This window comes from Triplophysa dalaica, chromosome 21 (genome assembly GCF_015846415.1).
Source record: "Triplophysa dalaica isolate WHDGS20190420 chromosome 21, ASM1584641v1, whole genome shotgun sequence".
Classification (NCBI taxonomy): domain Eukaryota; kingdom Metazoa; phylum Chordata; class Actinopteri; order Cypriniformes; family Nemacheilidae; genus Triplophysa; species Triplophysa dalaica.
In genome coordinates, this window is record NC_079562.1 from 10,168,460 (window position 1) to 10,194,499 (window position 26,040).

Sequence of the window (26,040 nt, forward strand, 5' to 3'; positions counted from 1 at the left end):
ATATCAGTGTATCTTGCATTACAATACCCTGGCATTCATTTTTTGTTGTTGTTTCTAATGAGCTGCTGAAGGAGTGAGTTTATATCTGTCATTCATTGCTGCTGAAATTTAACACACGCTTCATCTTTGAAGCAAACAGGAATGCGACTTTGAAAAGAACCCCTATACATCTACATAGGGCAAGCCTGCTATAGTCTACGTCTGCATTCCAAGCCTATAAACATGACTTTAGATCACAACATAAACATTCTGATCTGCAGTCAGGAGCTTTTTTGGAACCTTCAAAAAGAGCAAGTACCTCCAGAGTAAAAGACAGAACCACATCAGACTTGGAGAGCTGATTCTCATCCTCCTGGCCCATGTCAATGATGGAGGTGTTATGGCCTCTCTTAAGCTTTTGCAGTTTGAACTCTCCTCCTTTAGAGACAGGCATGCTCTCAAGGTTGGCCATCAGAAGGTTTACCGATGACTTCAGCTCCTCGATGTACATGGCCTCCATGTCCCTGGACACAAACTTAGGGAACCTGCCAGCCTGTTTCGAACATAAGTAAAAGAGTAAGAGAAGGGATTTGTAAGACAAGGGGTGCAATGCCACGATGTGAAAAGAGTGAAAAGGCTAAAGAAACACAGTTACTGAGAACACAGACAAACTTTGGCATCCTAAAGATTCATGTTTTATTGATTGAGATGTTTGCTAACACTTACTTTTGTGAACTGATCAGCCATTTGGAGTCGTCCATCCAGCTCTCTTCTGATCTGTGCGGCTTGTTCATCTAGATTATCAAGCTGTAAAACACAAACATTTTGCAGTGAAATTCAAATTGCTTTTTTCCATTATGAGATGGTCAGAAATTCATATCTGACCTTCATTATTACAATAAAAGGCATAAAAATGTCTCAATTTAGATGAAAAGGTCACCTTTCACCACTGCAAATATGTGAAGAACCGTTTTAAATGCGCATAACAGAGCAATATAGATCAAAACCAGTCAAAGCTCTGACTTCAAAAATGTAAGATCCTCAATGTTGACACCCGATGACAAGAATATATTATTCAACGTTGGTTGACCACAAAGTGGTCATATAAACATCATTGATCCATGGAATCAATGCTGAACGAGATGAATTGCTTATTGATGGAAAATTATGTTCAATATTTACATTAAATGAGTGATTATCAAACATGAAAAAAAATTGATTTTTCCAAAAATAGACTAGAATTTACTGAGAATAAATTGCAGCAGCTGAAAGGGTTATTTGCATGTGCTTTCTGCATTTAGTACTCAATTCACATAATGAACAAGAAAACAAACACACACATCAGTTAGGAGGAATAAAATACCCATCTTAAATATAGTGCTTGTTTAAGTGAAATACAGTATATCTACTTATCTAGGCCTAAATCGATTTTGCATGGAAACACTATATACAATACATGCACCAACACAGAGATATATGTACGTATATACGTATTCTATATTTACATACACTAGGTAAATCGGCTGTAATATAAATCTGCACCTTGTTAATCTTTACGAATATATAAATCTCATTCAGACTGTAATGTCTGCATGTGGCTTTCTGCGAGCCTCCATCTTATACAGTACAGGCACAGCTCCATCCATTTGAAAGCCTTTATTAGTTCTGTCTAACAGGCCTGATATTAGATTAAAGTTTCAAGCTTCCATTAGCCATTTGTCATCATGTCATTGTGGGAAAGCAACTTGCGAATCATTTAAAAACGTAACATTTGATGGTAAGATTAAGATTAATGCTCATTTTTATACATAATTTATGCATGTAGATAGCTGTGTAAATATTTATAGACATGTGCTACTGCTCACCTAAACTTAACTTCATTAAGGTAACATTTTTTTTTGTATTAGTTTACAAATATGTTTACAATTGTATACTCACATAAAACAAAGACTTTTCACATCAGTAGACTAATAAAATGTATTTTTGGTCAAAACTAACAATGTCAAATTAATAAAACATGCTCTTGTACCCCTGTTAAAAAAACAGCATATGCTGGTTTGGTATGTTTTCCTGCTGGTTTGTGCTGGTTTAAGCTGGTCATGTGCTGGTCCTTAGCTGGTTTAAGCTGGTCAAACCAACATCAAAACAAACCTAACCCAGCACATGCTGTTTTTTCAACAGGGACTGTATTTCACATATTATGCATGCATTGCTCACCCACACGTAAAGTAGCCAACATGTGCACACTTTACATGGCATGATGCCCAACACACTTTATGTGGGCGTTTTTTAATAATGAAAGGCTGAAGGCTAACACGACCACTATCTAAGACACAGAAATGAAAAAGTAAGAACCGGTACAACACAAAGCCCCATAAGGATGAACACTCATAGACTCAACCAAAGAGTCTTTTCAGGTTTCCATCAGTTCAGAAACTCTCTTAAGAAAATAATAAACAGTTGGATTGCATCGCTGCCGGCGGCTAGTTTGTATCCTCTGACACTTGCTTCACTTCACATTTGTTCTTGGTCTTATTATTAGTGTATTTTACTATCGTTACATATCACTGTCGTTGCCGAATTATTTATAACTTTATATTTTAAACCTATATTCATTGAAACGTAACGCCGCTAGCATATTAGCGTGTTAGCTTGCCTTCTGTTTACATTGTGGAATATCATCTCCCCCTATTTGTCTTGTGTGCTAACTGTTTCTCTTTTTAAGTGTATATACTAAGACTCATCAAGCAACCTTGGTAAGTTAGGATTGCACTTCATACCCGGTGAGTTATGGCTTCTATTCCTATTGTTGTTACTTGCACCTCGTGTCATATGTTTAGTTTAGCCTTCTCTGTCAGCGGCGAGGGTTTTACATGTGATAAATGCAGGGAAGTAGTTAGGCTGACGGAGAAGATTTTAGAATTAGAGTCTCGCATCCAATCTTTATTTGAGGATAGTAAGAGTGTAAGAACCGTAGAAAACACTTCGGATGCGAGCAATGTTAGCGCACACAGCTCGGTTCCGGTTGAAAATCCCCTGCAGCTGGGAAACTTTGTGACGGTGAGACGGCATAGTCGCAGGACAAAACATCACTCAACCGTTCCGATTAAAGTCTCGAACAGGTTTGCCCCGCTCAGTGACGCACCGACTGAGAAACCTGCTGAAAGTGCCCTAGTGATCGGTGATTCTATTGTCCGGAACGTTAACATAGAGACACCAGCCACCATAGTCAAATGTTTACCGGGAGCCAGAGCGCCTGACATCAAGTCAAACTTAAATGTGCTGGCTAAGGCTAATCGTAAATACAGTAAGATTGTTATTCATGTCGGCACAAATGATGTTAGACTCCGTCAATCGGAGATCACTAAAGATAATATTAAAGAGGTGTGTGAGCTCGCAAAAACGATGTCAGACACTGTAATATTCTCTGGCCCCCTTACTGCTTACCGTGGTGATGAGATTTATAGCAGATTATCATCACTAAATGGCTGGTTGTCTGAGTGGTGCCTGCAGAATAATATAGATTTTATAAATAACTGGAAGAGTTTTGAGGGCAGACCTGACCTGTTGAAACGAGATGGTCTCCATCCCTCCTGGGATGGGGTTTCCCTCCTCTCTAGAAATTTGGCACACAGTCTTAATAATGCTAAAGTCTGACTACCTAGGGCCCAGGTCAGGAAGGAGACAGAATGGCTTAACCAACTGTCTGCTTGCCGTCTCGCGTTACAGAATACACAAAATATACAACATGTAATAATCCCTTCTTACAAACAACATAAAATAGAGACTGTGTCTGTCCCCCGGATTAGCAAACATAAGATATTGCGTAAACCTCTTGAAAGTAATTTAATAAACGTTAAACAAATCAAACATGAACAAAATACAGATAATCAGCTGTTACGACTCGGATTGCTTAATATTAGATCTCTCTCAAATAAAGCACTTTTTGTTAACGATTTGATAACCGATCATAAAATAGACATGCTTTGTTTGACAGAAACATGGCTAAAGCCAGATGATTTTATTACTCTAAATGAATCCGTTCCCCATGATTATTACTATAAACACGAGCCTCGTCTAAAAGGTAGAGGGGGAGGTGTCGCTGCACTTTACAAGAATTCTTTTATTACCTCTCAGAAGTCTAATTTTAAGTACAGTTCTTTCGAAGTCATGGTACTTCACGTATCGACACCTAATACTAAGGACAAAACATTTTTAAAATTTATTCTAGCTATTGTATATAGGCCTCCAGGGCACCACACAGATTTTATTAAAGATTTTGGTGGGTTCTTATCAGAACTAGTACTGGCCGCAGATAGAGTCCTTGTCGTCGGTGACTTTAATATCCATGTAGACAATGATACAGATGCCTTGGGACTGGCTTTCAAAGACACTCTTAACTCCATGGGCGTTAGTCAACATGTGTCAGGACCCACTCACCTTCGTAATCATACTTTAGATTTAATACTTTCTTATGGTATAAATGTGGACGATGTTAAAATCGTTCAGCAGAGTGAAGATATTTCGGATCATTATCTGATATTATGTTTGCTTCAATGGCCTACGGCTGCAAATCAAACTCCTTGTTACAAATATGGTAGAACGATTACTTCAACTACCAAAGATGCGTTTCTCGATAATCTGCCTGAATTGTCTAAAATATCCAGCATGAGTAATAACGTTGACGATTTTGACACTACTATTGAAAATTTTAACTCTACTTTCTCGGAAATATTAGACACAGTTGCTCCTCTGCGTTTAAAGAAAATTAAAAATAGCAGCCCAACACCGTGGTATAATGAACACACTCAGACTCTAAAAAAAGCATCCCGTAAAATGGAGCGCAACTTTAAGAAAACGAATTTAGAGGTATTTCGTATAGCATGGAAGGATAGTACTCGAAATTACAGGAATGCAATAAAAACGTCTAGATCCGCCTACTTTTCAACACTAATAGAGGAAAACCATCACAACCCTAGGTTCTTATTTAACACCGTGGCTAAATTAACAAAAAATAAGTCGTCATCGACGTCAGATTCTGATTATCAGCATAACAGTGATGAATTTATGAACTACTTCACAAGTAAAATCCAAGATATAAGAGAAAAAATTATAACAATGCAACCTGTAGTGAAATCCGCTGAACAAACTAACTACAGCAACCCTAAGGAGAAATTGCAATTATTTTCTACAGTAGATCACGATGAACTGTCTAAAATCATTAAATCATCTAAATCATCAACATGCATGCTAGACCCTATACCTACAAAACTACTGAAAGAAATGCTCCCCGAAATTATAGATCCTCTTCTTAGTATTATTAACTCATCTCTGACATTAGGACATGTGCCTAAAGCATTTAAGGTGGCTGTTATAAGGCCTCTTTTAAAAAAACCCAAACTCGACCCTAAAGAACTAGGGAATTACAGGCCTATATCGAATTTACCTTTTATATCTAAAGTTCTGGAAAAAGTAGTTTCAACTCAATTATGCTCCTTCCTCCAAAGGAATGACATTAATGATGAATTCCAGTCTGGATTTCGAGCATGTCACAGTACAGAGACTGCTTTGATCAGAGTTACAAATGATCTGCTTTTAGCGTCTGACCGTGGCTGTATTTCGTTATTGGTGCTGCTAGACCTCAGTGCTGCATTTGACACCATTGACCACAGCATACTTCTACATAGACTCGAAAATTACGTCGGCATTAACGGAATAGCATTGAAATGGTTTAAGTCTTATTTATCCGACCGTTTTCAATTTGTAGCAATAAACAATGAGGTGTCCCGCAAATCACAAGTCCAGTACGGTGTACCACAGGGCTCAGTCTTGGGACCCCTGCTCTTCGCATTATACATGCTACCTCTAGGAGATATAATAAAGCGACACGGAATTAGCTTTCACTGTTATGCTGATGATACTCAACTTTATATTTCCTCGATGCCTCATGAAACCCAGCAGTTTCATCGAATAAAGGATTGCATAGTTGACTTAAAAATGTGGATGAGTAACAATTTTTTACTACTAAACTCGGACAAAACAGAAGTGTTACTTACTGGACCGAAAACTGCTATGCGTAACAACCAAGAATACTGCTTAACGATTGACGGATGCTCCATAAAATCCTCGTCATCAGCTAAGAATCTTGGCGTTGTATTTGACAGTACTCTCTCATTTGAAAGCCATGTCGCAAACACCTGTAAAATTGCATTTTTCCATCTTAAGAATATATCTAAATTACGTCATATGCTGTCACTGTCAGATGCAGAGAAATTAATTCATGCATTCATGACATCAAGACTAGATTACTGTAATGCACTTCTAGGTGGTTGCCCTGCGGGCCTATTACAAAAACTGCAACTGGTTCAAAACGCGGCAGCTCGAGTTCTTACACGTACAAAAAAGTATGAGCATATAACCCCGGTTCTGTCAACCTTGCACTGGTTACCTATAAAGCATCGCATTAACTTTAAGATCTTGCTTATTACCTATAAAGCCCTACATGGTCTAGCGCCGCAGTATTTGAATGAACTTCTATTGTATTACAGACCACCACGTACATTACGCTCTAAGGGGTCCTGTCAGTTGGTAATACCTAGAATTTCAAAATCAAGTGCAGGTGGTAGATCCTTTTCTTATCTAGCGCCTAAACTTTGGAATATTCTTCCCTGCACGGTCCGGGAGGCAGACACACTCTGTCAGTTTAAATCTAGACTAAAGACTCATCTTTTTAATCTTGCATACACTACACCTCCATAATATTAATCCTCAGAGGATTTAGGCTGCATTATTTAGATCAACCGGAACCAGGAACACATCCAACAACAAATGATGTACTTGTTGCATCAAAGAGTGCAGAACAGTACTCTACTCTCAGCCAGTCTTGTCTCTTTGTTCCAAGGTTACCGCAGGATGCAGTTCATGCCCAGACCTGATGGCAGAGCTGAGAATGGGAAGCGGTGACCTGACAAGTGCTAAGAGGATAGAGCTGGATAAAGGACGCGACAACTTTGTTTTTTTCTACAACATTTCAAATGCTATTAGATTGTTAATGATAATCTTTAATTTTTATATTTTTATTAAGCCTTGTTGTGCAAGCACTGATGAGCTTGTGCAGAGGCAGCAGCTTTTGCCAGAGGGGAACTGGAATCCCCTGGTTGGGCCTGGGTTCCCCTGAGGTTTTTTTTCTCGATGGGAGTTTTGGGTTCCTCACCACCGTTTGCATATTGTTTTGCACTATCTGCCTGGCCGGGGGGGCTGCTTTAGAATTCATACTTGTATTAAATGTGTCTCATGTACAGCTGCTTTGTAACAATGAAAATTGTAAAAAGCGCTATATAAATAAAGTTGAGTTGAGTTGAGTTGAGTTGATATGAACTCTTCTCAAATTTAAAAGGGGTCAAAAAAATAAGATTTCTGCCAATTCATGTAACTGTATGATTTTTTCATGTCCACTAAAATGGACACCTTGCATGCCTGAAGCAATATAAAACTGCATTAGCCATTTGAAACCTTACGTCATAAAGGTATTCCCTAAATGTTAACATGTATTTCTGTAGCTCATATGTGGTATCATTTGAAAGCTTGAATCTGTAGATTCTGGAGAAGTGCACCATTTTGGCATTTATTAAACATAAAATAACTTATTTAGGCTGAAATTAATCATATCCCCATGTCATAGCCCCTTTTAAACCTATATGTTTATGATCATGAAGATTTTTCATAACGCTCAAATATGTCCAACATGTTCAAGTTATATATCACTTGAAAGCACTTACTCTACAGAATACAGATCTCGAGTTGGATTTATTTATATTTTATCACAGATCGAATGCAAGTCGAATGAATTATGATGTATGAAATTGATATTTGTAAACTAACAACACATCCCTCGAATATCTGAGCTAATAACTGCATCCCACTTTTACACTTAGCCACAATTGCTACATAATCTTTTTCGTTAGGTTGTTTTCTACAAAATAAGTCCATTCCTACCTCTTTTTGTGGTTTTTAAAGTTAAATATCCTCTTCCAATGACATGCTGCGTCATCAACGAGGTATAAAAGCTTGGATAATTAAAAATTCTCTCTATCCACATGAGAAACATATTAAACAGAAGCACAGACTCCGACCTCTGTAAACCCTTCATTTGTCCAAATAACCGAATCAGAGGCTGAGATATGGCAATGTGCAAAAGGGGAGGTGGACCAAAACACCACGAAAAAAGTTTCGCTTGTTACAGCCACTTTCAGCTGTGTTAGATGCAATTTTGAAAGGTTTACTGTGAAATGATACCAAAAAAATCACATTTTTATACCACTGTATGTGATTATGTGGTCTGTTTACAAATTGGGTAATAACGGAAAAAGGACACTTGAGTTGCTTTCTAATAATAATTGAATACCATATACATATAACTTTTCTATGTATTTAAGCAACTAATGACGCTTTTCTGAACTACATGTACAGTATAGTACAGTCAAAAGTATTATACTCGGAAATGTAGTAAAGTAAAAGTTTCCCAGTATACTAATTAACATATTAAAAGCAGAATATTAAATATCCACATCATATCCCTTTATTGTCACTCAACCATATACACAAGTCCAACAATAGGTGAAAAAATTGGGTGCAGTTCCGACCAACATGCCAGTTTGACAGATTATAAGTAACAAAGAATTTAGGTCTCCTATAGATTACAGATTGTCTAGATTTCAGTTTGGGAGGATAAAGTGGGATGATGCTTTAATTGCTTTAATTCTTTAACTTGGAACGATTCCCTGAACAGCATTCTTAGTAGGGTCACAATCCTGAGACTGAGCAGCACAGCATGGTTCCGTTCACGCTGCTTTGGTAGACTGAGCCAGTCAATGCTAAACATGAATCAGTTCTCAGACTTTCTCACACGCGCACGCACTTCAGGTCCAGCTGCCTCTCTCTTTGTGTTGACATCACTATGACAAACCTGCTTACATGGAAACTGCTACTTTGCTCATTTAACTGCTCAGTTAGGCTTTTGATTTGGGTCTGAACTCATTTAACTAAGATGTATGACATCACTATAAGCAAATAAACTGTTTTTTATGGGACTGAGAATTAAACTGTGAATCCCAAATACTAAAACCTTTGATACAATTGAAAGTTTATTATCAAGTCAATGGGACCTAAAATGTAAAAAAAGGGGGGGGGGTTCTGCTAGGAAAGAGTAAGACCAGATGGAAAATAAACAAATAACCAAGAGTGCCATGACACTTTATAACTTTGTTCAGATTTTCATGCACCAGCAAGGGAGCAATTTGTGATGTCATTGCCTGATGATAATCAGATTTCACGTACACAAGACACGTGTAATTTAATAAACGTGCCTAATCTAAGCCAGCAAAGGCACAGAGATTGCCTGTGTGTGTGCGTGTATTGAGTGAGCAGAAGATGAAACCAATAAAAAAAATGCACAAAATTGCATCACAAGAAATGACAGTCATTAAAAAACAATTGAAAACATTTAGATCATTCCCGGCAACGACGTACAGTATACAGTTTCTCTTCTTTCAATCACAAACCCTTATGCAGATTTCTAAATGCCTTAGTAATATCACAGCATTCCTTGACATACCTTGAAATATTATATAGAAACATATAACTCACACAGGCTCCCCGTGATAAGCGGTAGAAAATGGAATGGAATGGAATAACTCACACAGTACCATGGTATAATTTCAAACTGAAAACACAGTTCCTCTCTCCAAAGCCTAAACCAAAAATGACCTTCTCTGTATACAGAATTATTTTGAAAAAGCTTAAACTGTGCTATTGAAATATTTTGTCTGCTTGGTGAAGTTAGTTTTGTTAGGAGGATGGCGATTCAGTAGCGTGCTGATTGGCGTAGGTGTAGCAGTGGTTAGAGTCCAACACTGCATGACGGAGGCGTGCAAAACTAGCAGGGGGTGAACTTTAATGCTAGACATCTGATTTCTTCGGGTTTCAAGACATAATGTTACATAGCCATGACAGCCACAATACTAACATTTAAGCAACATTTAGGCAAAGTTGTGCTGTATTTTATGTTAACGTCCATGCATCAGTAAAAATTATGTTTTAACTTAACAATAAATCAACAAACACTGTTTAATGTAACGTGAATTTGAAGTGTGCATCCAGCCACCATAACCCAACACAATTTTGCAACTTTGATAAGAAAAAAAGGACAGAATCGCAATGAGGAAGTAACAGATCAAGGGAAAATGCTGGTTAAAAATTGACTTGAATCAATATAACAATTTCAAGCCGTTTTTGGGAGGAATATTGTCTAAGACGGTCACAGGTTTAATCACCAAAGCATTGAAACAGTCAGAAAAAGAAAGGCTAAGAAAAGATCACTATCGAGAGCTGTCACAACAGAGCAATTTATTCTGGCTATGAGAAAATACATTGGTCTGATTGCCCAGGGCTCTGCTCCTGATCAATAATGAGAAGATGGGTAATATGATCTATGCGGGTAGTGAGCAAGAAAGACGGGAAATTAAACTTCACTACTGTGATAAAAGAACGGAAATGGGCTGACATCATCGCATCAAAAATGCATGTGATGAATTTGTGCATAACGACAATTACAGAAGCATGAGGTATAATTGCAGGAGGAACTATATGTGCAAGAAACACATTATAGACCACTTCACAAGCTGTAAACAGTCATCCAGCAGCATTTCCGGTTTCATGAAACTAAATCTTGTTTGTTAACCATTTTGATTCTGTTATAAAGATTTTGTTCAATTAAAAAACTAACATAGGAAATTCTTCTGAACAAGCGTTGGACCAGTGTTGAACCAACGTTGTTTACGTTTTCTGAATTGGTCTATAGACACAGGTTCCCATAAACACAGTAAAATCAAATTGATTTCTATTTAGTTCAATGAGATTCTGATGATTTTTAGTATTCATTCAATGTTTTATAGTTTTGCTCTTCAATTTCACCTTTTTTGGGCAAGTTACGATATTTGGTAACTTAATCTACCAATCACAATGGCGTTTCCATGCCTCTCCGTGTGCTTGTGTAAGTGCATGGATTTCTCCCATCTCATCCATAGTCACAAATAGTGACACCATGGCACGTGACAAATCAGGAGTTGCCGAGGGTGTTTCAAACGGATATGTGCTCCGATCTACTCCCACAAATACGTAAATATCATCGAAACGAACACATTATATGGTTGAATAGTTGTGTTTGATGTTGATATAGATGTTGTTTACCTAGGATGTCTAGAGTTTGTGAACATTGTGGCTGAAAAATGCTTTGATCATATGTGATCATACGCCCGTTCCATGTAAATGACAAAGTGTCAATATTTGGACATACACCCGATGCGTCTAGTAAGTCATACTTTTAATAATAATGCATTAAAACATAAGGCAATAGTATTTATTTGTGCATTGAATGTTGCAACAGGTTTGTAAAACATTATACAGTGATCCAGTGGGAATCTTAAACTTATAACAGTTTGTATTGTACTTAAATGGCATTTATTTGTGTTTATTTTACTGTGAGCCTTACTTCTGCTAAAATTAGTGCCAACCAGCAGTACTTAGTGCTATTTATCACTTATTATTATATATTTACACGATATATGTCAATATTCTGCGTTTTCAGTAGATTTGCACTACATTGTCAATGTTCTAAGTGTGTGTTTGTGTTCCTAAATGTTCCTAAATAAAAGACAATATTTTCATAAGTAAGTGAAGAAAAATTCCTAAGTAGAAGAAAAATGTTCCTAAATAAGTATTCTATGAAGTTTATATATGTTGTATTCATTTATTTATATTTTATATATATACGTTGTAGTGGAGTAGACCGTGGTTCAAGACCGGTGAGTAATTGTAAATGAGCGCCAGTTGTGCGCGCACCGGTCTCGTATCAAGTAGGAGATCGGTAGCATAAGAGAACGAGCGACCGGACCGTCGAGGAGAGAGGACCGGGCCCGAATATGTTTTATGTTTTATGTATGTTCTTGTGTTTGGCAGTCAAACACTTTAGTATCTTTTGTTGTGATTTGTTTTGTTCGCCGGCGGTTGGCCGTGAGGGGCCGCCGGCTGTTATTATTTATATTCAAACTTTGTTTAAATGTCTTCAGGTTCCCGCCTCCTTCCTTCCTTTTATTGAGCTTGTCTACATACGTCTTAAAAATGTTTTATATATATATATATAAACATTTTGGGAAAAATTTCCATAGACCAGCGAAGAACCATATATGGTAACTTGGTTCCTTGACCTTGATTTTTAACATACATTTTTTTTCTTTTAAGTCAAAAATAAAAGTCTTGTACTAACACCCAATAACACCACAATGTTGAATTTTTTTATTTCTTAGTACTTCAATGAGTGTGCTTACTATATTTTTTTATATTACAGAGTACTTTTTTTAAAAAAGCTTAATGGATTTCTTTCTTATTTCATATCATTGTCGAAATGCTCTGAGGGGAAAATAATCATATAATTGTGAAAGAATAGAATCGGTCAAAACAAAACGGAAAGCTTGTCACTGTTGCAGAACTTGTAAAGCAAATCCACATATAATCCCTGTTTACCTGGCACATTTTAATATTGTAAGTATTTACAGCAGCCCTGCTATGGCGGCTATCCAGTTCAATCCCATTATTCTGGACACAGATTTCAACGGGTGATAGATAACAGAAGGGAGGACAAGGGCTCCGTGCAATCTCGATCTATCTCCTTAGTTAATTACTCTTTACCACTGCAATCAGCATAGGAATGGCAGCGTGTTAAGACAGAAAGAGAAACAGAGAGCAGACAGACCTGTCTTTATGCAGATGAGAGAGAATCTCACACACGGGTGGGAGAAACCAGATGGATGAACACATGCGCTCTCACACACACTTTCAGATTTCAGGGCACCCATTGGGCCAACTAATTCACAAGATCTGTAAATAATTTCTTTTTATGAGCTATGGGACCCAACAGGACTCTTTTAATAAATTAATGAAATCATTATACACTCACATGATTCCATAATCCTGCCTGGGGCCAAAATGTACTTACAGGTGGATGTAGGCCACTATGGGTGTAAGAGAACGGTTGAACGGCTCTAATACCATCTCCATTGTTTCATTAAAGTACATTTCACCAAATAAACCCCTCTTTTCCTCCAGCTATACAGTAAATGACTTTCACATTCAGCAGAGACCTATACAGAAGAGCAGATTTAATGTTTCTAAGATTCAGCGCGGGTAACAGAGTGCAAGTTAGCCCTCCGGTAGGCATGAAATATTCAATAATTCAGCTATACTGATTAAATTATTCTGCTCACATAATGTTAACGTGTAGTTACTTTCCTGCTTCAAAGATGAAATATCTTGGTTTTGAACCAATCAAGCCAGCCGTCTGATAAAGCTAATTCACACTAAACACCAACAAACTCCAGTAAACGGCATCAAACACCAACATTCTTAATTCTTATTGACATTGATCCAAGTAACACCAACAGGGCTGTTTCACATTGATCCACAACTTCAAAAAATGCTTTATGCAACAGTACTGCTGAACTTTATAGAGAGTAGCCAACAAACATTACATTAGACAACGTAAGACCAAAAGGTTACAATAATAGGTCACCTTCTTCTGGAGAACACAAAAGACGATATTCAGCAAAATGCTGGCAACAAAATACTTTGGTCTCCAATGACTTGCATTGGTTTTGTGTCCATTAAATAGACATCAATGGGGACCAACAGTTGGGGACCACATCTCTATATGTTGTGTCGAGACAGAATGGGGTTTGAACTTGAACCTATCATCTCTGATTGTACTTATAAAAGGCAAATGAACATGGGATGTCAGTCTCCGCCCTGTGCATACTAGTATAAAAAGGAGGGGATGCCCATATATTTACCTTTTGTTCTCCTGAACCAGCGAGACTTATGTTTGTTTATGCTGAGCGACTCAGCAGTGTCTAAAATGTCAATTTCTAACAGCGTGCACCTGTCGCTCAAAATGTCTGGCGGCTGTGCCCTTGAATGCGGCCGCCTCGTCCTCCAACCCGATGGGCATGATACCTACTTGGATCGCCAGCATGCTGAGTAAATGATAGCAGAATGTTTATTTTTAAAGTGAAATATTCCTTAAAAGTCCCTGAGAATAAGAAGTTGCAATTGACTTTACTTCAGTACTGTGATGTTTCAAAGATACAAAAAGAAATAAAAAGTAAAAAATAGAGGGGGTGGTTTGTGCTTTCCTCTGTATCCTAGTGAATGTACTGTATCTACAAAATTAGGTTTCGATAATAAATTAAACTGGCAGAAGACTGTCAGAAGGGCTGAGATAACAGAGACAAATTTGTCATCATCAGAGAAAGATCACCATTCAAGGGCGGAAGTACATTTTCAGATTTTAAATAAAGATTACAAAATACAATATAAAACATGCTGATTGACTTTCATGGAAAACGTCACAACATGAATATGCACTAACTATGTAAATAACCTCAATTTTGATTTCATGGGCACCTTCAAGGGTCTGGTTAGCATGGCCCAAGTAGCCTGCTGTTAGATGACAAACTATCACACCATACAGTATTATCAACCCTCTTTTTTAATGATGATAATTTAATTAATTTTCAATTGTCTGCACGCAACAAAGAATTCAGAAATATTTCAGGAGATCTTTTATCAATGACTGTTTCTTTTTGGAACTCTTCAAACCATAAATTACTGTACATTCTTCAGTCTGATGTATTTCTCATCACATCTTAAAATAGTCACTAATGAAGCATGTCTTAGCGACAACAATTTCTGCTTGTTTATATTCTCATATAATTCTCAACAGGGATGTTTTAGAGTGACAGCCCAGGTGTTTGACAAGAAAGAAGAAAGAAGAGAGAGAGAACGAGAGAGAGAGAGAGAGAGAGAGAAGGAAAAGAGAAAGGAAGTTAATTTTAAGGTTACTGTCTGTAATGTATTCATGGGAGGCACAGCTGATGGGGAGGAGAGTGTTTAAAGCCCTGCATGTTTACTGTCTCCATGACAACAGCTTCAGGTCATACAAAGGATGCTGAGGTGCTTTCTCTCAGGCAAGAGGTAACCTTACACACAAACCCTCAGCCAAACATATCCACACGGCAGACTGCCAAGCATCAAAACAAATCTTTTTTCATCAGAATTTTATCGTCTTATCTTATAGTGAAAAAACTAAACATTAATAAAACAAGACATCATTTATGAAGAAGTACAGTTTGTTGTATTATCAAAAACAAGCCTTTTGAGCAACAAGTTAAAAAACTGGCCATATAAGCACAACATTTTTAGCATATGTGCTGAGGGTTTCTGCAAACACAAACATGAATACGTACATGGTATTTATTCCAACAGCCTTCCAGCCTCACTGTGTTATCTGCATTTCAGAGAATACAGATGACACAATGAGCTTTGATGAGCATTAAATGAGTGGCAGCAGCTGTTCTTGCGGCACCAGGCAGCCAGCGCCTGCTCATTTGAGCGCAGTCAATAGAAAAGCCTTTGAAAAGCCTTTGTATTTGTTTCGCCATTTCTGTGTGTTGACTTTTGGTGATACATAGAGAGTCACTGTCATAAAAGCATTCAAGTAGAAAAAGCCGTTTGTTAAAGTGCATCTGTTCAACAAGTACATCCATCACTGATTTGTGTCATTTATATTCACTCATTCAGACAGTGCACACCCAGGTCAAGTCACCTTGCTGCTCCTCTTGTATTTGCTATTCATGCTAATTGCATCAGATTGGGCTATCATTAACCGAAGCCGAGCCCAGGATGACAAATCTCATTCAACAGAATAAGCTGCCTACATAGAAACGCCCACACCAGAACCATATCCTGAGCGAATGGCTGAAATCCAATTAGTTCCACTTATAATCATCAGTGCAGGGCAAACCGCATTCGTTAATCAATATGTATAATTGTAAGAACAATGAATAGGACGAGATGAATGAATGAAAGAAAAAAAGAAAGAAAGAGAGAGAGAGAAAATCTAACAGCTGGCTCTTTTGATGAAACTCTAGGGAGGGGTCAAACCTCCTGGTGGCAGCCATAATGGCATCCGCATGGCGCTCTCAGGTCATGACTAACATACAGTTGAAGGTGACTGCTGTGTTCTGTGAGGTGGATGCATTATAAGTATATGATTTAATCCTCCCAACCATTTGATAAATGGGTGTGTAGCATTGCTCCAGCAACACAAAGGTCATGGGTTCAACTGATAAAGTAAAGGCATGACTTAAATGTAGTATAGATCGCTATGTAAAAAAGCATTTGCCAAATGCAGGAATGTTGATGAGAGAGAGAGACTTGCATCAAGCTTCACAGTTCACACAAAGAACATACACGCATACTGCACTTTACACTCTTTAAAGGAACAGTTCACTCAAATATTGACTTTCTATCATTATGCTGTAAACACGTGTGTTGTTACACACACACACCAAAAATAGTTCAGAAACTGTCCAATTAAGGTATAACAGCTGGTCTACATGTAGGGAAAACATTTTTGTATCTTTTTGGGAACATAATTGTACCCTGAGGACCAATTGGGTTCCTTTAGGGTCCAGTTAAACGTTTTGTTCCCCTACAGGGTAAGAATCATACCTTCACAGTACCATTTATCTGACACCTTACTGTACAATGAAAGGTTGTAGTTACTACAGCTTAAGAACTGGTGAAAATAAACAAATAAATAAACACAGTCCATATGATTGACTTTTAAAGTCATATGAACATTTTTAGTTTTCTCATTTAATTGAAAGACAGCTGGAATTAAATTTTACTAAACTAAGATATCTCTTATTCATTTCCTCCTTAAAGGGATAGTTCAGCCAAAATCTCAAATTTGCCGTTTATTTACTTAACCTCAGGCCATCCGAGATGTATTTCACATTTTTTCTGGGGTAGAACCATAAAGAAGATTGTTTGGTAAATCGCAGTCCTCTCTGCTTCATTTAATGGTAGTATATGGGGTCCACCTGTCTAAGAGTTCCTAACGCACATAATTCCAAAAAGAGGCTCCTGGCGACATGTTGACATTTTGTGAAGTGACTCGCTCGATATTTTCACAAATTTGAACGTAATTTTTAATAATATTAGCCATAGTAAGGGGGGCACGGTGGCTTAGTGGTTAGCACGTTCGCCTCACACCTCCAGGGTTGGGGGTTCGATTCCCGCTTCCGACTTGTGTGTGTGGAGTTCGCATGTTCTCCCCGTGCCTCGGGGGTTTTCTCCGGGTACTCCGGTTTCCTCCCCTGGTCCAAAGACATGCATGGTAGGTTGATTGGCATCTCTGGAAAAATTGTCCATAGGGTGTGAGTGCGTGAGTGAATGAGTGAGTGTGTGTGCCCTGGTTGGCACTCCATCCAGGGTGTATCCTGCCTTGATGCCCGATGACTCCTGAGATAGGCGCAGGCTCCCGTGACCCGAGGTAGTTCGGATAAGCGGAAGAAAATGGATGGATGGATGGATACCAGCCATAGTGTACAGCCTCAACACTCCCTTTCTGCAGGTGGCGCTAAATGTACCAGACGCTGGTATACCATCCGCCACCAAATACTACAAGAAGAAGATTGTGATCGTGTGCAGAGACTGATTTATCAAACAATCTTCTTTATGGTTCCACTCATGAAAAATGTCACCTATACTGGATGGCTTGTGAGTAAATAAACTGCAAATTGGAGTTTTGGGCTGAACTTTCCCTTTAAAGGGATAGTTTCTGTCATCATTTATTCACCCTCGTTTTGTTCAAAACCTGTTTCTGACTTGTTCTTCTGTGGAAAAGAAGATAAATTGAGTAATGTGTCCGTGGCTTTGTGCCCATACTGTACTATGACAGTCAATGAGGTCCAATGTTGTTTGGTTGCCAACGTTCTTCAAAATATCTTTTCTGTTCTCCAAAAGAAAGTAGTCAAGCAGGTTATTCATTTTTGGGTAAACTATCTCTTCAAGCCATCTCTGGCTCGGTTTTTGATAGAGGGGGTGGTCTGATTCAGAAGTTAAAGAAACCGCCAACATCACACAAAACACCTTTAATTAGCCACCTGGGTCTTTTCAATACCACATATAATTATACATAATTGACCATAATTGCCCATAAGCAACAGATGCCCGAGACTTTGAAAATGTGCAGGTCCCCAAAATTATAATAGGTCCCCTTTTCTCCGAAAAAGTCTGATGTGTGTTACAGCACTATCTATCTCTGTTTTAATGGACTGTCAGTCACTCGCCATCCACCGCCGTTCTCCTGAAATGCCCTCAGGAAATAGTCGATAGATTGGATTAAACTCCTGCTACCCAAGAGACAGCCAATGCACTGATACCAAATGCTGTTAAACACACAGACACACATGGACTGTCAACCCACAGCTGTTTAACACAGACTCTGCCTATCAACAAGATTGAATTTAAAAGCAGGAAGGAGCTTGAAAGTCTCAGTGGAAAACAGAAATAATGACCTGCTGTGAAAAATAAAAGATTTAAGCAGCGCAGCATAAACCAGCAGTGAGGGGAAGGCACAGGATAAAGACACAAATGCGTTCATTTTTTTTAACCACGAGACCGCGGTGCTGTTGGGTTTGAGGCAAAAACCGGCCGGCGTGTCCACCGTTGCCACGGTTACTGGTTTATTACCATCTCCACATTGAAAGTAGCATTCACGATGCTAGTAGAAAGATAATCAAAATGGCACAAGCTCAATTCGGCACGCTTGGCTTTGGTGTGAACACAGACAGAGGCACATCGATGAATAGTGAACTCCTACACTCACACCTCCTCCAGATCCCATGTTTGTCTTTTAACTGGTCCAAATCTCACAATTCACCCAAATCTTCAAAATTGTATATTTCCCATTCTTCATTCTACTTTTTCTAAGTACCCGAAGTCTGAGATTCACTATTCTCGTCATTTTCATCATAAACACCTTTTATAGAAGAACTCATGCATTACTCCATTTCATTTATCTGAAGTCTATCAAAACCTAATCACATTTAATGGAGCTGAACATAAATTAATCCCATCTCGTTAATTTGACATAGCACCTTGTCTACTTACTCAAATCTGATACTAAATGCTTTTTCTGTGCACAGAACACAAAAATGATCTAATGTATGAACAAGAACGCAACGTGGGCAGCCCTTCGATATAAAACTCACATTACTACAGATGTTCAAATGAAACCTCTTGTAACTGAAGGGCGATTTGAAAACAAACACTTTCTAACCTTCTAAGCTTGCTGCATTACGTTTGGCAGGTGTTTAGTTGCAGATGGTACACCTGGCCAAGTGATTTAAAGTTATTCTTTTTTTAAATTTCTTTAAATCTGCTTTCGGTTGAGATGTCTTACTCCAACAAATAAAATAATTATAATAAAAAAGAACAGAAAACCATTGTAATTTCTGATTACAAGGCCAAAATGTGACTCCGATGTCAGATATCACTGCGTATCTTTACATATGTTGTCATACCATCATATTGCTTAAATCCTGTTTATGACTTTTGAGAAATCTGGGTGGGTCTCAATATTGTTTGGTTATCAAAGTTCTTCAACATATCTTCTGAGTTGTGCCAAAAAAAGTTTTGAAGGTGCAGTGGATGAAAGAATCATTTTCATTTTCGTGTAAACTCGTCTTAAATGTAAAACCCTCGACTAACTATCCACAGCTTACCTGACAAGCATTGTACAGCAGCTGGTGCTCGAATTTCTTAATGCCAAGAATCTGTTGGAACATCTCATATAGTTGATCCTTGCTGAGAATGAGCTCGGAGGCAGCGCTAGCTGTCATGCGTTGCTGGTGCTTGCGTGGGTCTTCCTCTCCTCTGTATATGGTATCAAACTTGGCAATCCATGAGCTGAGGACCGTCTCTTTACTCAAGCCATCGATCTCGGGTAGGCTGCGGACACGCTTCTCAATGTGCTTCTTAAAGACCTCTCGGGAGTCACTTGATGAGCAACCACCACTTTGGACCATACGGGACACACGGTCACTTTTGAGGAACACCTGCGATTGACCATAAGTATAGTGTTACAGGGGAGAAAATAATTCTTGAACCACCAACAGTACACAGTAAAATCGGCAGTGTTAAAAAAGGTAAAGATAACACCCACAGTGTATATATTAATATTAAATATACACTTGTGAGAGTTAATTTGACATTTTTAAACACTGACGATTTTGCTGTGTAGATATAAAAACAAATAAAAATAAATAACAATTAAAGTTTTAACAGGTCTTTTAAATGTATTAGTAAACAAAACAAAACAGGACAACCTTGTAAAACGGTTACTGGAACAACAAGATTTTCTCAGTGTCATGCAGTATACATCAAGCTTTGATTCATAACTTGAAACTAAAGTGAATTCATCTGGAAGTGCGGCATGGCGGACAATCTACAGAAGTGTTTTATCCTTATTTATTTTATATTCTATCATTTTCTTGCAGTTCATCTCTCGAATAGTCCCCCTCCCTCTCTCCAATGGACACAATTCTCTTAATGTGCCTGGATAAGCAGGGGAGATGAGTTGACAGAGAGGGAACATCCAGCACAAATTCAATAAGAGTATCAGAGTTTAATTGAATTGAAAAAGCTGGCTTTGGCTGTGACTGAACACAAAGGCATTTCGCTCATTAGTTTCACTTCATTAAATTACCAGCCGTAGTGAGTCTAAGCTCCACTTCTCCAAATATTCCAATGTTTTCTGTCATTTATTACCAAATCACAATTTCCAAGCCCTAAATGAAATATATGATCTTAAATACTATTATAGGTACCATTTTGTATTTCTAAAGGTTGCTTCTAGACCACAGGCAAAGTTTTTCAAGTAGGTGAAGTGTCTCAGCAAGGTCTTAATATATTCTTTTGTCAAAGAAGAACTTGAAACATTTCAAAACTTGTTTTGCAACGGTCTGTCTTTAACACATGTACGTGGATTACTCCGATTAATACATTAGCATGACGCGAACAGTTTAACATTTCTAAACAATCCCCATTAAACCGCATTATATTAATGGGAGAGAATCTGTCTGCGTTGTCCTCAGAAGTTAAACCGAGGTGCCTTTCAGAACAGCTCATGTGCATTTTTTCTGCATAAATTTACATTTATAAGTGGCTCTGTAAAAAGCAAATGGATGAATTAAACAAATGTGAAATATGTAAGGTTGTCATCAAATCTTTGCATTTTTATTTTATTACACATGGTATTTCAACATAGTAGCAGCTTCCATGAGAGACAAGAATCTTAAAATAAAATGGCTTTTTGTATAGGCCACTGACATCTCATGTAAATAATGCAAGTATGTTAGAGCACCTTATAGAGGAACAAATCATGTATTTAATGCTACTGTGTATTACCAAATTTAGAAATTCTTCCAAAGAAAAAGCCTGCTACAACCACACTTTCATCACACCAAAGTTGGTTTCTCTTTCAGATTTCAAACAGCTCTGAACATGTTGATCTAAGATTAGTGTCCGCATACATATTAATTCTGAGTAATCTGACACATCTGTGATTTGTGTGCACAGGGTTTCGGACGAAGGGTGAATACTAGTGCAACTGTATATTTACAGAGATTAAAAAAGATAACAAAGAAACACATTGATTAGTAATTTGAGATCCAATAGGGGCGTAAACCTGGAATGTTGTCGATATAGATGAAGCTAACCTCATAGTAGCTTTGGACAGCATTGATGAAGGCTTCATCTGCTACAATCTGAGTGTCGCCATTCAAGAAAGCCTGGAAACGATCTTTTACCGTTTGGAGATGTTGCTTGCTGATCTGCAAAGAAAAGAGGAGAGACGTTTATAACATAGTTACACATACCGGAAGCTGACATGCAAATTAGAAAACATCACAAAGACATAAATTCAAAGATACTTTTTTCAATGCATGGAAGTAGGAAGAAAAAAATACAGCCAAAAGCATCACAGATATCAAGATGTTTACAGCATCTGTTAGTTCCGGCCAAAAACATTTTCATTCAGGGAAGAAAAAAAGGGATGACAGCAACGTTGCCATTTGCCAACAAGAATTACTCAGCAATAATGTTCCATTTGAGTCATTCAGTGGGAGTTGCTTGAAGTTAATTTTTTTTCTTTTACTTTAACAAATCAGTTTGAAATTAACTTAATTTGTTAAATTTATAGTTTTAAGAGGCGTGTCTGGCTATAAATTCTCCATACATAATGTAACAGCAATAGACATTTTACCAGTAAGTACCTTGACCTCTTGCCAATTTCACATTGCAGAAGCAGGTCAAATTTCAGCCAAGAGACCAAATAAACCTTTAAACAATCTCAAAACACTTCCCATATGTCTGGAGACTTGATTTGAAAGAAATCTGAAACAAACGTCTAGCTCTTACACAATAACTGCATGAATGCCAACAGACTATCCCAGCCTTTGAAGTGACAGTTCACCCAAAAATGTAAATGATGTCATCATGATGCCCTCAAGTTGTTGCAAATCTGGATAATGTACAGTTGAAAGAAAAAGTATGTGAACCCTTTGGGCTTACTTGGATTTCTTCATAAATTGGTCATAAAATGTGTTCTGATCTTCATCTAAGTCACACAATAGAGAAACACAGTCTGCTTAAACTAATACCGCACAAACATTATACGTTTTCATGTTTTTATTGAACACAACATGTAAACATTCATAGTGCAGGGTGGAAAAAGTATATGAACCTTTGGGTTTAATAACTGGTTGACGCTCCTTTGGCAGCAATAACCTCAACCAAACGTTTCCTATAGTTGCAGATCAGACCTGCACAACGGTCAGGAGAGATGTTGGACCATTCCTCTTTACAAAAGTGTTTCAGTTCAGCGATATTCTTGGGATGTCTGGTGTGAATCGCTCTCTTGAGGTCATGCCACAGCATCTCAATCGGGTTGAGGTCAGGACTCTGACTGGGCCACTCCAGAAGGCGTATTTTCTTCTGTTGAAGCCATTCTGTTGTTGATTTACTTCTATGCTTTGGGTCGTTGTCCTGTTGCATCGTCCATCCTCTGTTAAGCTTCAGTTGGCGGACAGATGGTCTTAAGTTTTCCTGCAAAATGTCTTGATAAACTTTAGAATTCATTTTTCCATCGATGACAGTAATCCGTCCAGGGCCTGAGGCAACAAAGCAGCCCCAAACCATGATGCCCCCTCCACCATATTTCACAGTTGGGATAAGGTTTTGATGTTGGTCTGCTGTGCCTTTTGTTCTCCACACATAGCTTTGTGTGTTCTTTCCTTTTGGTTTCATCTGTCTACAGAATGTTTTGCCAGTAGTGCTGTGGAACATCCAGGTGCTCTTTTGCAAACTTCAAACGTGCTGCAATGTTTTTTTTGGACAGCAGTGGCTTCCTCCGTGGTGTCCTCCCATGAAGTCCATTCTTGTTTAATGTTTTCCTTATTGTAGATTTGTCAACAAAAATGATAGCATGTGCCAGAGATTTCTGTAAGTGTTTAGCTGACACTCTAGGATTCTTCTTCACCTCATTGAGCATGCTGCGCTGTGCTCTTGCAGTCATCTTTACAGGACGACCACGCCTAGGGAGTGTAGCAACATTGCTGAATTTCTCCATTTGTAGACAATCTGTCTTACCGTGGACACATGGACATCAAGGCTTTTAGATATACTTTTGTAGCCCTTTCCAGCTTTATGTAAGTCAACAATTCTTGATCGTAGGGCTTCTGAGAGCTCTTTTGTGTGAGGCATGGTTCACATCAGACAACGCTACTTCAGAACAGCAAACTCAAAACTGGTGTGTGTTTTTTATTGGACAGGCCAGCTTTAATCAACACATCCAATCTCATCACATTGATTGGACCCCAGGTTGGCTGACTCCTGGCTCCAATTAGCTCTTGGAGAAGTCATTAGCCTAGGGTTTCACCTACTTTTTCTACCATGCACTATGAATGTTTACATGTTGTGTTCAATAAAAACATGAAAACGTATAATGTTTGTGCGGTATTAGCTGGAGATGGTGGTCTAGTGGGTTAAATTACTGAACTGGTAATCAAAAGGTTGCTGGTTCGATCCCGGCAGCCACCACCAGTGTGTCCTTGAGCAAGACACTTTACTCCATGTTGCTCCAGGGGGATTGTCCCTGTAATAAGTGCACTGTAAGTCGCTTTGGATAAAAGCGTCTGCCAAATGACTAAATGTAAATGTAAATGTAAATTAGTTTAAGCAGACTGTGTTTCTCTATTGTTGTGACTTAGATGAAGATCAGAACACATTTTATGACCAATTTATGAAGAAATCCAAGTAAGCCCAAAGGGTTCACATACTTTTTCTTTCAACTGTATTTGTTCTCATGAACACAGAGAAAGATATTTGAAAGAATGCCTGAAACCAAAAAGTTCTTGGCCACCATTGCAATCTTCCAAATACAGTTCCCTGTATCCCATGCATCATTTGCCTAGCCATAAGAATTTGTAAGTAAAATAAGCACTTTGATATGATGTTCATGTCTACTATGCATAATGGTTAGATCTGGCTTGTCTAACTTGCCTTGTGGATAAATGTATGTAATTATTTTAAAGCAAATGACAAAAATAACATGACAATGGTGATAGGTGACAAATAGCTATAGAAGGTAAGTTAACATTTAAAGAAACTTAAATGCTGTTAAATGTTTTCCTGCCTGTTCCTGTACTGCCTCTCTTATACACATCCACACAGCAAATTGATAATGTGATGATAAATGTAAATATAAATATATTTTTCCTTTAATTTCACCATTTATTTAATTCAATGAGATGCTGCATTTAGTTCATCTCCTTTTGTTTGTCACACCTGACCGGTGAGCAGCAGGCCTTTGACATGTTACTCTATGTTCACCTCCAGGGTCTCTATACGGTCACTCGTTTCTCTTTGGAGACATGTGCGTGTCTAGGACTACTGTAAGTGAACGCTGGATCCTACTGTAGGTGTTCCTTCTCATTGACTAGGCTATGTTACCATGGTGACCGGGTACACATGCACACAACCCGTACCCTATTATCCCCTCTCAGGTTATCGAACAGCATGACCTCATGACTGTAAGAGGCAGCTGCATTAGCTCGATTACTCTCATGGTGACTGCAGTAGTGATTATAGTGGGTAGGCCATTGATGTAGAGCTATTAAAGTGTATCCTCAAAACACTCTCACTGAAATGTTCTTTCTACGTCACCATGACAATGTTCTCTTATATTAGAGCTTTGCATTGCTGACCCCAGAAGCTCTTTTATTTATATTGTGCTGAAATTCAGCTATCAAATATTGTTGGAGTGCTAAGATGATCGAAGTGGAATCAGGATGACAAAAATAAGTTTGTATTTAAAGTCACCATGAAATCAAAACTCACAATTGTATTTTTCTATGAAATATTGCATTGTTTAATATAAATGATTTATCTGTGTGGGTCATAATTTATTATAATTTTTACGTACCCTGATGATCTTTAAATTGAATAAACTGACAATCCAATGGCCAAGCTTCCAATTTTCAATGATCCAATCACTTCCCGACCTACATTTTTATGAATTTGGCACTAGCTTTTCCAAAGTGACTTCTCTCATTTTTTCATGCCATGGACCCCCAAATATGATGAACCTTTTGCAAGGGATCCCCTTTCTAAAATACATACAATAAAATGTTTTGTATAAAATAAGTATTTAAACTGTTAGACAATATAGTTTGATCCTATAAAGACAACATATTACATTGTAAGTCAATTTATGGCAGAAATTAATGTGATAATCTTCAGTACATTTTTAGAAATTTTGCTGTCTTTTGTTTCTCAAACATTTTCTGGGAACAATTTTTGTGTATCCTGGGCTCAAACCCACAACCTTTGCATTGCTAGTGCAATGCTTTACCAAGTAAGTTACAGGAATACAACATACATTAAAAACACCATTGCTACTTTCGTTTCATGCCGGCTTTAAATACATTCATAATCTAATGTATAATTATACAAAATATAATAGAAATGAAATAAATTTACAAATTCATGCAACACATGTAGCCTAATGAATGGATTTACTGGAGACTATAATAATGACAA

General features: G+C 37.9%; 1 protein-coding gene across 8 annotated transcripts in view; it reads right to left on the minus strand.

Moving 5' to 3' along the window:
- Positions 1–26,040, minus strand: part of cadpsa (Ca2+-dependent activator protein for secretion a) — a 94,859-nt gene that overhangs the window by 60,612 nt on the left and 8,207 nt on the right. For all 8 annotated transcript variants that reach the window (XM_056734237.1, XM_056734236.1, XM_056734235.1 and 5 more), the window contains exons 3-6: positions 21,660–21,773; positions 19,665–19,997; positions 706–786; positions 299–532 (exon numbers count right to left, since the gene is read on the minus strand). In XM_056734237.1, coding sequence (XP_056590215.1) covers positions 299–532; positions 706–786; positions 19,665–19,997; positions 21,660–21,773 — 762 coding nt within the window. The remainder of the gene's footprint in view (positions 1–298; positions 533–705; positions 787–19,664; positions 19,998–21,659; positions 21,774–26,040) is intronic.